Raw genomic sequence first — 16,222 nt, forward strand, 5'->3', positions numbered from 1 at the left:
CCAGGTGGAGTGAACGGTAATACAGACATGTTCTGAATAACACATCTCTCACGTGTCAGTTATCACAAAAACCTCCTCTGTACAAACCATGGTTTCTGCAGGTTATACAAAAACAGAAAATTTGGGCAAAATCACAAACCAGCCATGCCTTTGTACAAGCCAATACAAACTGCTGAAGTTCAGAATTGAGCTGTTTATTTTTTAGATCAAAATCAACTTCCGCAGACTCTTGTAATCTGTATAGCAACAATAAAACAACACGCAGAAGAGAGGCTTAACTGGTTAAATATAGCTAGAACAGAATCAGGCTAGCCGAAGCTAAAAATAGCCTGCTACCGCACCCAGCTAGCGCGGACCCAGATGCAGGTGCTGTCCGGCCTGAGGGTGTGGGGCTGGGGAGCGCCTCCCGCCCCGTCAGTCGGGGCCGGCAGTGCCACCCCAGGCGTTCCCCTCCGCCGCACTGCCCCGCCAGCTGTCGCCTTTCACTGACGCCCGCGTCTTGGGAGACCGCGTTTCCTAGGAGCGAGCGAGCGCCCAGGGCTGAGAGAGTCCATATTGCTTCCCACACCGCTTCTGGCCTGCTGGGCTGATCTCCCATCTGTAAAACCAGAAATCGTGATTTTTATCTCGATTTAAAAGCAGAGAGTAATCTGCGGGCAAAACGCGCTAAGAGCTCCCTATCAGCATTAAACTCGCAAAAGAGGTTTTGCAGCCCGAGAGTGGAGGAGCTTAGGGATTAACGCGCATGCAGAGCCGCCACTGTTCCACCGCCGGCCAGCTCCGCACGCCGCTCCTGACGCCGGAGGGCCGCAACACGCCCCCCCGCGCCCGGCTGCGCTCACAGGGAACGGCCCCCCCCGCGCTGCCCTTGCCGCCTTCCCCTAAGCCCCGCCGGGCGCCGTGCCCTCAGGCACCCCCCGCCCCGGGGGAGACGCCGGCCGCGGCGGCTGCGGGTCGCCAGCCGGCCCCCCCCGCACCGGCGGCGCGGGGAAGAGTCTCGAACTCGCCGCCCCAGGCGGTGCCCGGCGCAGCCGCCGGTAACGGCCGGCGCGGGGTGCGGCTCCCACGCGGGGCGGGGGCGGCCCCGGCCCGGCCCCTGAAGGCGATCCCCGCGCGTCCCGCTCTGCCCGCGCCGCGCCCCCCCCCGGCTCCGCCGCCGCCCGCTCCATTCACTAACCGGTTCTCGCCGGCTGCCTCCGCCTCTCGGCTCCCCCCGCCCCCGCCCAGCCCGCCGGCGCCACGCCCCCCCGGCGGCCTCGCTCCCGCCCCGGGCGCGCTGCCGGCGCCGCTAATTGGGCGGGCGCGACGCTCGTCGCTGACGTGCCCGAGCGAGGGGTGGGTCCTGGGGCGCTTGTGCGGGAGGCGGCGCCGAGTGTCCCTCCTGGTGCAGCCGCGTCCGCCCCGCGCCAGCCCGCAGAGCCGCCCGCTGCCGCAGCTGTATGGTCCATCCCCGCTCCGCCGCCGAACCCCCTCCGGCAGCTCCGCGGCCTCCAGCGCCTCCGCCTCCTCCCGGTTCTGCTCCTCCTGCCCCCGGCGGTGGCGCCCGCACCCCGGCTGTATGATCAGGCTACAGTCTTCAATGAGTAACCATATTCCTGTGAGTGCCGCCCGCGCCCCCCGCCCCGGCTGCCTCCCCCGGCCCTCGCGCTGCCGGGCGTGCGCCCCGCCGGCTGCCGCCGGTGCCCGGCTCCCGCGCCCCGGCTCCCTCCCCTCGCCCCCACCCCCCTTCCCCCCACCCTGGTCTCCTCCATGTTGTCTCTTTGTTCCGCCGCCCCGGCCACGCCGGCCCCGGGCGGCCTCTCGCAGCGCCGGGATGCGGCTCCTTTCGGGCGGGCCGCAGCAGAGCCGAGCCAGCCCGGCTGCGGCATGGTTCGGCCTTCCCCCCGCACCCGGCGCCCCTCTCCTCCCGCTCCCGCCTGCCGGTGCCCCTCGCCCCTCCTCTGCTGGCAGAGGAGGACGGGGCGACCCCTCCGCGGCTCTCGAGCCGTCCGGCCCGGGCACAAAGCCGCTTTGTGAGCCCGGCTGCCGCCGGCCCCGCCCGCCGCCCCGGCCCGGCCTCTCCCCGCCGCGGTCTGTCTGGCGGCGGCTGCCGGGCTGGGGCGGGCGGCCGCTGGGAGGGGCAGCGCCCCTGCAGCCGGGGCTCCCGCGCCCCTGGGCCGTGCCCGGCCGGCGGCGCGGAGGCGGCGGGGCCCGGGAGCCCTCTGCCGGGGGGAGGCCGGGGCCGGGCGGCGGCTCCGGGGCACAAGATGGCTCCGCGTCGGGAGCCTGGTGGAAGCGTGATGCGAACCCGTGACCGCCGCCGCTGGGGCGACGGCCCGGCCCGCGGGGCGGTGTCACGGCCCGGGGCAGCGTCTCCTCGCCGGGGAGAGACACGCAGACCGGGCGCCCGGCGGCTGGCGCGGCGCTGGGGGCGGCCGCCGCAGCCCGGGGCTTTCCGGGGCAAGCCGGGGCTTGCCCGTGGGCGCCCGCCAGCCGGCCAGGTGGTGCAGCGGGGGCTGCGGGCCGGGCCGGGCGGCGGCGCTGGCGGCTGCGCCTGGATGGCGGCTGTGCCTGGCTGGCGCGGCCGGCGCTCGCCCCCCGCCGCGTCCCCACGTGCGCGGCCGCTGCCGGGGCGAGGGCGGCCGGGCGGCCGCTTTGTCTCCGGCATGCTCGGACGGGGGGTCAGACCCGGCTGCGAGCGAGGACGTGAATCCCTTCCGAGATGAGCTTAATGTAGCAGAGGTGGGGGGTGCCCGAACTCGCGTGTGCAGCCGGCCTTGTTCTGGCGGGGGTTTTAGATAGCTCCTCGGCCGGAGGAGGAGTCCGCAGGGGAGTCATTTAAGTGCACGTTGAAGTGGATGTTTCTGTAACAGTCTGTCGTTGACCCCCAGAAGCTCACGAATGCGGTCAGATACCTTAATTTTGACCGAACCTGCTTTTAAGACCTTGCCATCAGGCTTTTCAAGGAAGGCATTTCCTTTTGGAGGTGGGTCACAGTTTGGCATCACAAGTTTTTGCTTTCCTCATATGCTTGCTTTTTGGGGGAGAGTGGTTGGTTGTGGTTTTTTGTTTTTTTTCTCCCCTACTAATATCAGTGTCTGTGCTGCCTAACACCCCTGACCACGGAGCACGGTGTGTACTTAAACACACAAACGATGCAAGGCTTGCTGGTGGTAGTATGCCCTCCAAAAGTAGGGAAGTGAAAAAGACAAAGCATTATCAAAATCAAGTAATCTGTGATAATAGAAGTAGGGTTAGTGGTGGTTATGTGTAGGTCTTGGTTGCTGTCTGGTAGTCAGCTGCACACATTGCTGATATTGCAAGCTGACAAACGCACGGTCTCTGTGGCATGAGGGTCCCATGATCCTGGTGTTTCTAATTGCTGCTGGAGACAACTTTCCAATATGTCTACCTGCATCTGCGGAGTCTTTCCAAAGCCGTGACTCAGAAGTATGAACCCTGTCTCCTTGTAATCTCATAAAACTGTCAAATCAAAAACCATGAAGATGACACTTAAATGTCAGCTCTTATTATTCCGTTGATGGAACAGCAAAGGGTTTTGAAATTGTCTTATAGGAACAGAATCGTTTCAGGGGGAGAACGTGGAAGAAGCAATACAGAAATTGCATAGCCATGGGAGGAAATGTGAGTGAGAAAGCAAAATGAGTGACAGATATAGCAGGAGCCAAGGGAGAAGGATGTCATTGTCTTACTGAAACTAAATGTGTCAGTAAGGCAGGAAATAAATAGAATTTAGCCTTATCTAATAACTTCTATCTTGTGAAACCTTCCTGTTCTAACAGAATACATGCCACGTAAGAATGCTGGATCTGTCCCAGTGTGTAGGCTGACTGTAGGTGATCACTTCTTAAACATTAACCAGAACACCCAGATCAGGGTATTACTGAATTCTAAACTAGTAGGAGATTGTCACCTTATTTAAAAAATGAAAACTTGCTATATCAGATTTACGTACAAGAGGTACTCTGTGTTAAACGTAAGTCCATAAGTCCTTACAGCTTTCTTCAGATGCAGCTTCTTGTTTGGCACTCATACCATTATTAGACTCAATAAAATAGAGGAATAACTGTCTTTGCATGTATATGCTAAATTTCTCATGTTATTGTTTAAAACATAAGGGAATAATTTTTGAGTGGAATTAAATGTTTTATGTAGTTTGCTATTGAAGTGACAGTGTTAAGTCACTTTCAGACTCTGTGCTTTCAGAAACTCATGAGGATGCATTAGCCAAGGGGATGGAATGGTTTCTGTGATTTTTTTTTTTTTTTTTTTTTTTTTCCCTGATATCTGTTAAGGCTTCTTTGTATGTTTTTTTCATGGTCCAAGCAGAACTAGGAACAGAGTCACATGGCTTCAGTTTCATCATGTCTGGAAGTTGCGTTGACTTGTTACACAGAAAGTTTTGAGATATTTTTTTTTTTCTTCCTCCTAAACTCCATACTTGAACCACAAAGAAACATCCTTCCTTCACAGAGTATGTTGTAACAAATTTCTGGTAAACCTTTGGAATCTCCAGTCTGTGATAGATGAATGTGTTTTCTTAGGCCATGGGTTGATTTCTCTGGTCCAAAATGGGTAGCGTTATCACTGTGGATCTTAATACAGGCATTCGTGTGCCCAGTGGATAGGAGGTGCATCTTGTCAACAATACCTGATGAAGGTGTGCCTCTGCCTTGCAGAATGGCTCTGCAGTTTGTACCCCTTACCCTCCCACTCCTCCTTGTCTGCCATAGCAGTTGCTGCTTAGGCCTTGAGCAGTAAGAGAAAGTCAAGGGTGTTTGTCCCTCCCTCCTTCAATAACTTTTTGTTGGGTAGTGGGTTAGAACAAGGAACTTACTTGCAGGTATTCTCAAATTGTAATGAAATGTACTTAATTTTAGTTTTCTGGTTCTGATCCTGTGGTTTCAGTAGGTGAGTGTGTGGCAGGTCTTGACTTCAGAGAATGTGATACCACATAATTGATTCTGGCTATAAATGTTTCTGGTCTATGAGCAGGTGGATTCAGCAACTGTGAACCACCTTGCACATTTTCTGAAGGTAGAGTGAAGTGTCATGTAACTGTGTAAGCAAGAGCTTTTGTTTGCATGCTTCTCAAGATGCTTCTGAGATGTGAACAAGGATGTCAGCAGCCTGGGATAACCTTACACTTCTCTTCTTTTCACATATATTGGTAACAATCCAATAGATTAGTTTCATAAGCAGTTTTTGCCAGACACAAGTGATTGTTTCAAACCCAGAATTAACATACATGTGAATCTGCGTGTCAGTGGAGACAGATACTTTATCTTCCTGTCCCAAAGAAGGCCATGAATTAAAGCTTTTCTCTTCAAGATGTGTTTCACTTGCTTGAATAAATTCTCTAACTTCCCCTAGCATGAATGATAGTAGATGGTACAATCATAATTAACATGACTTTATCCCATATTGGACAGGATACCAGGTGGTCCTGGCATACTAATTTTAGTTTTGTTTTCCAAGTTTATTTTGATGGATCTAACAGTCTAAATGTTGTTTGGCTTTTGGTTGCTGATAGAAACAACTGCTTTTGTTTCCAAAACCCTTCCATGTTAATTTTCCGCAAGGAAAGCTCACATGTAAATTGAAAAGAATATGCTGGATTACCCAACTTGATGGTACAAAGAATGAGTTAGTGTCATTCTGTTAAAAAAAACTTACGCATACAATACTATGCATTTGAGTTTCACTTAGCCTTATGCTTTCATACACTGTCTTGACTTTGTTGATAGCTTACCTACAAAGTTAACTGTCTGAGACAATATAGTAATTTTCAAGGTGTATTTCCAAGCCTCTCAAAAGTTGTTCATGTCGTTTGAGTTCCTTCTAAGCCCGAGGTGGTTTTAATTACAACAACGCTATTTTTATAGCTGATTTATCTTCCAGGTCTTTTTGCTGAAGTTGGGTGAAGCCTTGTACTCTGGCTTAATGACATAGCACAAACAGCATGCCAATGCACTTGTCTTTAATTTGCATTTGACTCCGGGAACAGAACTGAACTGGTTGCAAAGCTGTCTTAGGATAGTACAGTGTGTTGCTGCCTTAAGGAGTTGGTCTGCATGTGGAGCTTTCTGGTTAGCAATGGTGTGAAGTGATGGCATTCACATCAAAGGAAAATGTGAGCTTTGCTCCTTTATAATGTGGCAGCAGTAGTTGCCAAGGCAAACAGTGAGACTCAAATACATGCTTGGTTAGGTCCTTAGTTGTGTGAATTAGTAAGGTGCTGATGTGTCTAATTGCTAACTGTTAAGTCAGTATTAACAACGTGAATTCATTTGTAGGGGTTAATTACACAGAACTCAAAGTTAACATTGCATAATGTACTTGCTTCAACTTTTATATAAGAATTTGAACTGTGCACCCAGTTTCTAGATGTGATTTAACAATCTGCATTAAAAATTTATTACTTGGCTAATGCTTTGCTGCCTACCCTCCTCCTTGCCCTCGTGATGAGTTTGTCTGATATCATACTGAGTACTCCTAGTTTGTACTAAGGGCAGCCTACCTACCAGGCTGGATGAAGCCTGCTCACTTCTTGCTTCCTACCTGCCCCCAGCGTGGGGTCATGTTAACTGTTTCAATTACTCTAAATGCTTTCTCCCTCAAAATCTCCATCTCCAATCCATGTTGTGGATTGAAAGGTCTTCTCTTTACTCTAGTGACCCCATTCTGTCTTCTCAAGCTCACTTGCATGCTTTTCAGTCTCTGACAGCCTCCACTCCCTCTTCCTCTACTAGTGGAAAGGACTGGCTATGATTCCTTAGCAGTCTTAAGAGGAGATAAACAGGAGATATACCAGTGCATGTGAAGTGGCACAAGACCTTGTGCAGCTGTATCCGCTTAAAGTTGTCCTGTCCCTTTTTGCTGTTCTGCTTCTTAAACTAATGAAAAGTGACTTTAAGCTATCTTTAGTTCTTTTTTTCAATTGCTATTTTAGGTGTTCCTAGGTCTGGTCCTAGGAGTCCTTTTAATGCACACCTACCTTCTTTTGCTAGGGCGTGGCTGCTGTGTAAGTTGACAACTCTTTGAGTTCTTCCGAGTCGGAATTCTCCTAGTTCCTGTTACTATGTTGGCCTTTGACTTCAGAGGATCCTTCTTACTCCTTTCTCGTGCCTATTATATTTAGAGTTCTTGCTGTCCCTCAGGTTATCACAAATAAAAACTGAAATAGTTTTTCTGCAAATAACTGGCGAACTTAATCCTACAGTCCTTACAGAAGTGGTGATAGTAGTGTCTCTGGAGTGGCAGCAAAGTGCATGTGAAATTATCCTTAAGTTTCTTTCTGCTAACTTCTCTCGTATCTGTTAGCTGTTTTAGGGGGTTGTTTTTCGCAAGCCATGCCTGTGATTAAGGTGCATCCTTAAAACTTCTTACCAGGAAGCTGCCTGAAAACATGAAAAGAATGCCTGGAGGTGTTTGGTCCGCTTCTTCTAAAGGACCTCTGCAACATTGTGTGGTGCAGCTCTACCCATCTGCTACAGTCCAATCTCATAATGATTTCTATCTTCTATGTTGCCACTACTCTGTAACTGAACTTCCTCTTCTCTGGATTTAGGAATGAAGCAAAGCCACGTCTACAACAAAACATTCTTGCAATTTTTAAAATTGTAGTTCATGTTAAGAACTCCTGAACTGCTGAGATACATAGATGACCTTTAAAGGTTCCTTCCAACCCAAACTATTCTGTGATTCTATACTACTTTGAAAACTCAACAATTATTAGTCTATTGATCTGTGTGACATCTGCCTAATAATGGTACTTGTTAGACAGACTTACAGTAGTCTTATGGTATATGGTTTAGTGCCTGCAGTGGAGTCTTGATCTGACTCCAAATCCTAGATGGCAGTTAGTGACCATGACTTATTTGCACATAGCTTTTTCTTCCTGCCCTTTGGTAAAGTGTATCAAGACACTGGCTATTATCAGGACTTACTGTACAGTTGTCTTTAGGACCTGATCTTTTGAATTTGCCTTCTCATGTTTGGAAAGCTTTTCAGCACAGGCTGCTTCTTTCATGGTCCTTTGAATGGGAAGGTTTGAGTGTAGGGCACTGAAATACTCTCTCATGTACACTTGCCCTGTTTATATATGTGGATGGATGCATGGAGCTGGTTAGTAGTTTAAAAAAAATCTGAACATTGCTACAATGAAGTTACATCTTCTATGTGCTAGAAACTAGATTTATGAAGGTGAAGAACTGATATTACTGTGTCCCAGCTGCGGGGGGGAAGGGGGAAAAGCAAGTTTGTGATAGCAATTCTGTTACACTGCATGCTCAGCTAATCTATTTCCAAAGTGTCTTGGGCAGTATTTTATTTGGGTTAGAAATACATGGATTCCTTCCAATGTTTGGAGTTGACTGGCCAAGATAAGTAATTTTTTCTCCTAAATAGTTGAGGGATCAATGATGTTTCTCTCTAGTACCTAAGTATATTTAGTGGGCATTTGGTTCAGCTTGTATGTATCTTTTGAGAAACAAAGCTTCTCTTCCCTTCTGTTCCCTAGGTAGGTATTGTCAGCAGCACTGGTACTGTGGCTGTGTACAAAACTCCTCTGTTGTAAGGTTGCACAGTGCATAAAAGCATATATTCGTGGTTCATTTGCATAGCAACATCTGCAAATGAATATGTAACTCAAGCAGTTCATCAGCTATCTACTTTCTGGTTGTGGGTCTTGCACTAATTTTTACAAGTAAACTTCACCATAGCAAAATAGCACACCACTGTTCAATAAACTTGCCTGTGTGTCTTTAACTAGATTATTGCCACAGTCTTGGTATGTTAGTGGAGTCATGGTATAAAAAGGCACTTAAAGGCAGATGAAGGTTGCTGTGTGTCTTCAGCCTTCAGTATGTGAAATGTTCCTTAGAAATCTGTATGCTTTGAAAGTCTCAAAATATGTTCAAAAGCCTGCATTGTTTTCTTAGGCCACCGAGACTTTGCATTTGCTTTCAAGGTCTTGTATTTGAGGCAGATGGATTTAGATACATTTTTTTCTACTGGCTGTTCTGTATGTCAATTAATGATGCTTACGTGCAAAGTAAGTCTTTAGTCTTTAAGATGAGTGATTATGCATCTATGTAGAGACTGGTAGTTTTGTTTAAACACAAGAAATTGTCTGATGCTCAGCTTGAATATTTAAGGAATCTCATCCTTGCCTTCATGGGATGACTAAAGGTCAGTGTAACTTAGGTGTTGTGATGTCTCTCAATTCAGAATGGAAAATGCAGTTTTGTGGGTATCCCAGAAAAGCTTCCCTTTATATAAATACTAGGGTTCTTAAAACCTAGTCTCTTGTTCCTATGTTTAGCACATTTGTATTGGTATTTTAATACATTTCAGGTTTTGGTGTTGAAACAACTCTATATGGAAACTCTGTATTAAGTAAATATATTTATTTTCAAGTAATCCTTACTAAGAAAGGTAACAGGATTCTTATGCAAACTTATTTCTTGGATTAAAAAAATACACCTTGTGAAACTGCTTAGTTCCTCTGTTTTTATTTTTCAATTCTATAATGCTTGGTGTCTTCAAAATAACATGGCTTCACCTGTGCTCATTATGCTTTCTCTTTTTGTCCCCTTTCTTTACAGCAGTTCTGTGGTGTTCTTGGTCACACATTTATGGAGTTTCTGAAGGGCAGTGGAGACTACTGCCAGGCACAGCACGACCTCTATGCAGACAAGTGAACTGTAGAAATTCATTACTACTCCACCAAGAAGCCCCCCTAAGAGTGGTTGACCAGGATAAGAAGTATTGAATTGAAATTGGCAGAGCATTTAACAACAGAATTCAGACCTGGATGGGGTAAACCTCAGTGCACTGCCTTTCTTTTGCCTCAGTATTACTGGATTGAAGAATTGCTGCTTCTTGTTAGGAGGTTCATTTCATTTCCCATTGTTCCCAACTTCATACTTCCAAGCACTGAGAATTTCACGTGGAGTATAGTGAAGTAGACTTCAGTTTCTCTACATCACTTCTATATTAGAATTTTTTTTGAATCCTTTCATAATCTTGTTGCATGTTTAACTAAATCAATATGGCCCGAATGAACCGCCCAGCTCCTGTGGAAATCACCTACAAGAACATGAGATTCCTAATCACACACAATCCAACCAATGCAACCTTAAACAAATTTATAGAGGTAAGGCCAGGACAGAATTCTTACTGATGTTTCTTTTTAATGCCTGAACAGCATGCTATATTAACAGTTCCCTTCTATACTAGTTGGTAACAGCTGTGGAAGCCATATGAAGAGATACTAAGACTGTTTGTATATTGACTTTTTTTCAAATACTGATGCCATGCTTCAAAGCTCTAAGGACAAATCTATTCAGATATACTTTGGCCTTCACAAACACATACTTCTGAAAGTGAAGCAAGGAAATAATTATACTGTCTTGTACATTGTACATTAAGTACGTTGTTCAGGTCTGAAAACAGGAATTATCTGGCAGAGTTATGTGTAGAACAATACAAAGATCTGCTAGTGGTAGGAACTCAATTTAGATTAATCTAAATTGGTGTAACATTTCCTTGCATCTATTGCATAGTGAGTAAAAAGAGTAATTTGCTATACCTTGTGGATCAGAACCATAGGAACAAATAACAGGACTGCAATATGCTTTCCCTGCCTATCTCTCTTCAGTGATCCTGGTTCTAGTCTAGCTTAAGAGAATCCTCTGAGTGTCATAGTGTCTACCTGAGTGAAATTTGTGGTGGTAGGTTTGCTCTGCATCCAGAGTTGCTGAAGCTACTTTAAGTGTTTTGGTACTTGCTGAAATTGTTTACTGACTAAAGCTAGGTGACTTGGCATATATTGCTAGTATGTGAATTTATCATCTAAACCTTGCATCTAGCATGTTGGAGCTAGGTTCCTCCAAAGATATCTCCTGATAAGGTCTGAGTTTGTAATGCAGTCCCTCATTAGCAAGATTTTAGGTATATTGCACCTCTGGTTTGCATTGTGTGGTGGGATCATTTACAAGAACATAGTGAGGTAACATTTGCTTGCCTTCTTACTCTCACAACTAGATAAAGTATGCTTAGGCTATGCTTAAATCATCACTATGACAATTACAGTGTGAATGATGGGTTGTTGCAGAGAGAATGAAGAGTGATTGCTTTTTTTTCTTAATGAGGGTAATAGCAAGATGGTAAGTTAAATTTTGTTATTCTCTAGTTATGATGACTCAGGAACTGTTATCATTTATTGTCCTGTGCTCATAATTCTTAACAATAAGATATCTTGCAAACCTGTTGTGTTAATCAGAGGGAGAGAAGGGGAAGATCTGAACCTCACCCAGAATGCTTTTAGTGAAGTATGTGGCTTTGTAAACCAGGAATTTTCCTGTTCCTTTAAAAGGAATGATATTTTGGAGGTTGACTACTTATTTCATCAATATTTATCAGGATCTGATCTTAAAAGAAAGAAAGCCTGATCCAACATAACAAAACTTAATCTTAAGTTTGCAGAAGAGCTTAAAGGTGTCTGGCATTAGCACACAGGCTTTCAGTTATTTCAGCTTCGTGTTCTTCACAGTGTGGCAAGCATTTGCATGAGTTTACTTACTGAAAATTTTGGATTGAGTTAATTAGCTAACCTATTGAGAAAGTTAAATAGTAAGTGAAGTCAGTTTACTCTTAAAGCAGCTGTTTTCTTCAATTCCTAGGAACTTAAGAAATATGGTGTTACCACAGTGGTAAGAGTGTGTGAAGCTACTTACGACACTGCTCCGGTGGAAAAAGAAGGCATTCAGGTTTTGGTAAGTAGTGTAGAAGCAGAGTTTAAAACCCTTGCCCCCCACCCCCCAATAAAAAGTTCTTTTGATGCCATCTTATTAGCTCCAAGTGTATTCCAATAGCTGATGGAGGCAAAAACTGTACAGACATCCTCTCTTGTCAGGAAAAAAAGTCTTGTTTTGAGCAAAATCATTTGCTTACTGAAAACTGACTGAAAGGAATATATTCCTAATATTGCTATAGTTATACTATTAGAAAAACATAAGCTTGGGTGGTTCCATTAGCTGTCAGCTCTTTTTTCCATTGTGTCCCCTCCTTTTTTGTTGAGCTTGTTTGCTCAGCATACAAGCATAAAGAGTTCTATCTTTACTTATGTATGTCATGCTGTATTCTAGGATTGGCCCTTTGATGACGGTGCTCCACCATCCAACCAGATTGTTGATGATTGGCTAAACCTCCTTAAAGTTAAATTTCGTGAAGAGCCCGGTTGTTGTATTGCTGTACACTGTGTTGCTGGTCTTGGGAGGTGGGTAAAGTTTTAAAGATCTGTTGAATTGCCATCCCTGATTAGACTTCTTAAGATCTAGTACAAAAGTTTATTTTGAAGCAAATGTAAAATATTCCCATACCGAGTATTGGAATGACCTTATGCTTAACAGTAGTTCAGATGGCAGGAAACTCTTGTAAGTATAGGACTTAAAGGCCTTCTAGTCAACAGGTGATGCTATTATCACAACTTCCACACAAAAACTACTGAATGAAGTAAACAAGTAGATTCTTGTACCAAGCTTATTGATGCATGTCTCTGATATTTTTTGTCTTGGGTTGTCTTTTTTTAATGGATTTAGTTTTTAGTGGCTCACATGTAAGTTTCCTCTTCATCCCCATTTCAGCAGCATTGCCAGAGTCCTTGTACCAAGGGTGTTATAACCATGAGCCACGAACAGGTGGAATGTTCTGGCACATCAAGACCAACTTTCATTATTTGAGGGATAGAAAGTGTTCTCCGAAGTCCCAAAGCTCTGTTTCTGTCTCATTTCTGACACTGAGCCTCAAAATTTTTATGTATAATGCTAAATATTCTCCTCTTAGCCCTGTTCCCTCTATGTGCTGCCACTATCTTAAGTGCAATTCCAACAGTTCTGAGAAGATAATAATTTTGCTGCTATTGTTCCAGACTGCCTGGGAACTAGATCTGTTGAAAAAGCAGTTGCCATGGATTTCAGTATGTCCAGTATAAAATGGAGGTTTCTGGTTTTGTTGTCCATAACCCTGGCTTATCCATTGTTTGCATTATGGCTTCACACTTAACAAAGTTGACTATGGTGATGAATGCTACTGAAACAAGTCCTCTTCATCTGCTTACGATGATATCTGTTGTTTTTTCCTCAAAACTGAGGAGTTAAGTTGAAAAGATGACCCTAGCTTTTTATTGTGTATGCTTTTTTAAATCCCTGAACATGCAAAACCACTTATGCTTGCTACTAGATGCAAAAGTCTGTTGCTACTGTGTGGCATAGGGTTTTATATCGATTTTTTTTGAGCCATAGATGGCTAATGTGTTTGATTTTGATTTGCGTCAAGCTTTCTTAACTGAAAACTGTATTATGTTAGATGAAGAATACTATGGCAAGCAAGGAAATCCTTGGGGGTGTACAGCAGCTTGTGGATTGCATCTGTTCCTCAAACTTGTGACACTAGTTCTAGGAATTGTCAGTTCTTATTGAACCTGACCCTTCTTATGATTTCTGCCTTGGGGTCCTGACTGCTTCTAAGGATGCTTGTTTGTGGGAATAGAAACCCATATGCAACTCTTCCCCAGAATCAATTGGCTTTGAAACAAATGGGTAAAGATTACTTGCATTTTATTCCTGCTGTTCTCCTATACCTAAAGTCAGGTGAACAAAGCTAAGGAAATTAACAAACCAGAGTTTAATTTAAACCCCTTTCTTAATGAGGATGGGTAGCTCAAAACCAGATGGTATAATGGCTCAGTTAATGTAGAAATGCCTTCTGCCAGTCTTTTTTGCTTCCTCGGGGAAGAAACATCAGATACACAGAAGGACAGAGGAGAGAACTGGGGAAAGTAAACTTTTTTCTAAGTACCCACTGGCAAATGCTAAACTGAATATATTTCTATTTTTACCAGAGCTCCGGTCTTAGTTGCTCTGGCACTGATAGAATGTGGAATGAAATATGAAGATGCAGTGCAGTTCATAAGACAGTAAGTATGAAGCTAACATCTAACTGTTTCCAAGATTTAATGTGTTGATATATCCTTGGGCACTAAAGGAAATTCTGAATGCAGTTCTTGTCTTGTACTCTTTTTTTTTTTTTTAAGATACTTAGTATATCAGTCTAAAATGCTATGTACCCCTTTGAGAATGTGGTCCAATGAGGTATTTGTGAAAGGAAGCTACCACCCTCTTTCCTGGCACTTAAACTTTAATTATCCTTATTTTGGTTACAGTCTTGACTTAATGGTGGTTTTTTTTTAATGACCTAAAAACATTTTTCTCTAGTTGGTGATATTATTTCACTGGGCAGTAGATTAATGTTCTGTTTAAAATATTTTTTTCCTCCATCTAGGAAGCGGCGTGGAGCTTTCAACAGCAAGCAGCTTCTGTACTTGGAGAAATACCGCCCTAAGATGCGTCTGCGCTTTAAAGACTCCAATGGTCACCGAAATAATTGTTGTATTCAGTAAAGCTCAACAGCCTATAGTACTTCTTTGGGAATAAAGGATGGAAACTAGAATTAAGCAGACTGCATGCCAAAGACATCAGTCTGATATTTTTTTAGTAGCAAAGGAAGCTTCCTTATGAGTATTTAATAGGCTAAAAGCTTAGTAGAAATGCAACTTCTATGTTTAGATAAATATCCATCTGTTTGGAGACCCAGTAAATGTTTTTGCTGTACCCTTTCTGAACTGTCTCCTTGTTCATTAATTACCAGTTCAAATATCCTTTAATCATGCCATTGAGTCTTACCCACCTAGTTTCAACTACTAAAAATTGGGGTACTAAAATAAATCAATCTGTAGAGAGATTAGGTGCCAAAATACCCAGCATACCGGCTACATGTCTTTCCTTATAAATGAGCATAGCTCTGATGATGTGAGAACTACCAGCTTATCTGGACCTTACTATCTTTTTTTCTACAGTCATTTCAATATTGAAGAATATGGCCTCTAAGGTAGTCTTGCCTGCTCACTGTATGTTTTGTCTCCCACAGTCGCACTAGAATTATCAGGATTTGCACAGTCTGTCTTTTTAATACTATGAATTACAGCAACTTTTTACCCCAGTGTCTGTACTTTTCTGTTATCTGAACCTCTCCATTTTACAAATCATTACTCTCTGGTTACTCATGTAGAAAATCTTTTAAATTGTACAGAAGCACACAAGTCTTTAATGTCTCCAGACAAAAAGCCTTACAGTAAAATTAACGTTGGCACTTCGTGTGCAACTTAGCAGAGGGCCTGAAAAGGTTGGGAGGGGCTATTTAATATTTCTAGTAAAATGTTGCCTTTGTCTTGTGCAGGAAGTATAGAATATGCCCTTTACTTCAGTAAATATTTTTTTAAAACGTAGAAATGCTTTGTTATTGTAGCTAAAAATTCTTAATCAGAAAATTTCTGAAAAAATCTTGTAGTTTCTTTTACTGTACCTGAAAGTTGTTTACCAACTATTGCTTTGTTGAAAGTGTGATATTTTTTCTTTTGGTTTTCCTCTTTGAGTTTCTGCTATGACTTGGGCAGACCTCTGTAATATTTTGTATGCCTTTCAAGCTGCGTAACTTAATATTTGGATACTTGATAATTTGTTTTATTATGTAATTGATAAAATGGTGATGTGTATTAATGTTAGTTCAACCATATATTTATACTGTCTTGGGAATGTGTGGTTATAGTTCTGTGGGAGAAATAATTTTGCCAGTGTTCACCAGCTTGTAAAATCTAGTGCGAGAGCTTAAATATCTAAATAAATACTGAAATGCACTTACAAAGTTTGCTGAAATGGTCATGACTTTCACTTATTTTTGTGTACTTTGTCAGCAGTCTTGAGGTGCCTAAATTCAGAATCTATCCAGGCATCTGTTTTCTTTTTTTAACTCTGGGCCTGAATGTCCCCTTTGCTGTAATGTTTGCTGTTTGTTTTACTCATAAATAAATGTGGACAAAAATGAATAGTAGAAAGTACGGTGTTCTTTATGTAGCTTACTTGGCACTTCCCCAGTACTAAAATAGGTTACTTGCTTAGTGTTCTTGAAACTGTCTTTGCAGTAAATGCAGAAGAGTATACTCATCTGTAAAACTTTGAGAACACTTGTTTCAGTAGCATTAGAATTTAATTACAAAATAGTATGATAGAATGAATGCTTCATTGTCAAGACTGAAGCTATGTCCAAACAGAAGATATCCCAAAAATTATGTGAGCTAAGACCTGTGTGTGTTTGAGTTTCC

General features: G+C 44.0%; 2 protein-coding genes and 1 long non-coding RNA gene across 3 annotated transcripts; 2 read left to right on the top strand and 1 right to left on the bottom strand.

Annotated features, from left to right (window-relative positions):
- Positions 1-173: 173 nt before the first annotated feature.
- LOC141940621 (uncharacterized) lies at positions 174-1,291 on the bottom strand. The gene is made up of 2 exons (XR_012628037.1): positions 1,178-1,291; positions 174-598 (listed from the first exon to the last, which is right to left on the bottom strand). It is a non-coding gene; the product is annotated as an uncharacterized LOC141940621 (long non-coding RNA).
- Positions 1,292-1,413: 122 nt separating this feature from the next.
- LOC141940620 (uncharacterized) lies at positions 1,414-9,827 on the top strand. Its single transcript, XM_074861786.1, has 2 exons — positions 1,414-1,597; positions 9,609-9,827. Exons 1-2 carry the CDS (start codon positions 1,559-1,561, stop codon positions 9,702-9,704), a joined length of 135 nt encoding a protein of 44 aa, XP_074717887.1. The 5' UTR covers positions 1,414-1,558; the 3' UTR covers positions 9,705-9,827.
- An 88-nt stretch (positions 9,828-9,915) lies between these two features.
- PTP4A1 (protein tyrosine phosphatase 4A1) lies at positions 9,916-15,765 on the top strand. The gene is made up of 5 exons (XM_074861785.1): positions 9,916-10,159; positions 11,688-11,780; positions 12,153-12,283; positions 13,907-13,981; positions 14,347-15,765. The coding sequence occupies exons 1-5, from the start codon at positions 10,055-10,057 to the stop codon at positions 14,462-14,464; spliced, it is 522 nt and encodes a 173-aa protein (XP_074717886.1). The 5' UTR covers positions 9,916-10,054; the 3' UTR covers positions 14,465-15,765.
- Positions 15,766-16,222: the final 457 nt, after the last annotated feature.

Source organism: Strix uralensis, chromosome 3 (assembly GCF_047716275.1).
Source record: "Strix uralensis isolate ZFMK-TIS-50842 chromosome 3, bStrUra1, whole genome shotgun sequence".
Taxonomy (NCBI): Eukaryota; Metazoa; Chordata; class Aves; order Strigiformes; family Strigidae; genus Strix; species Strix uralensis.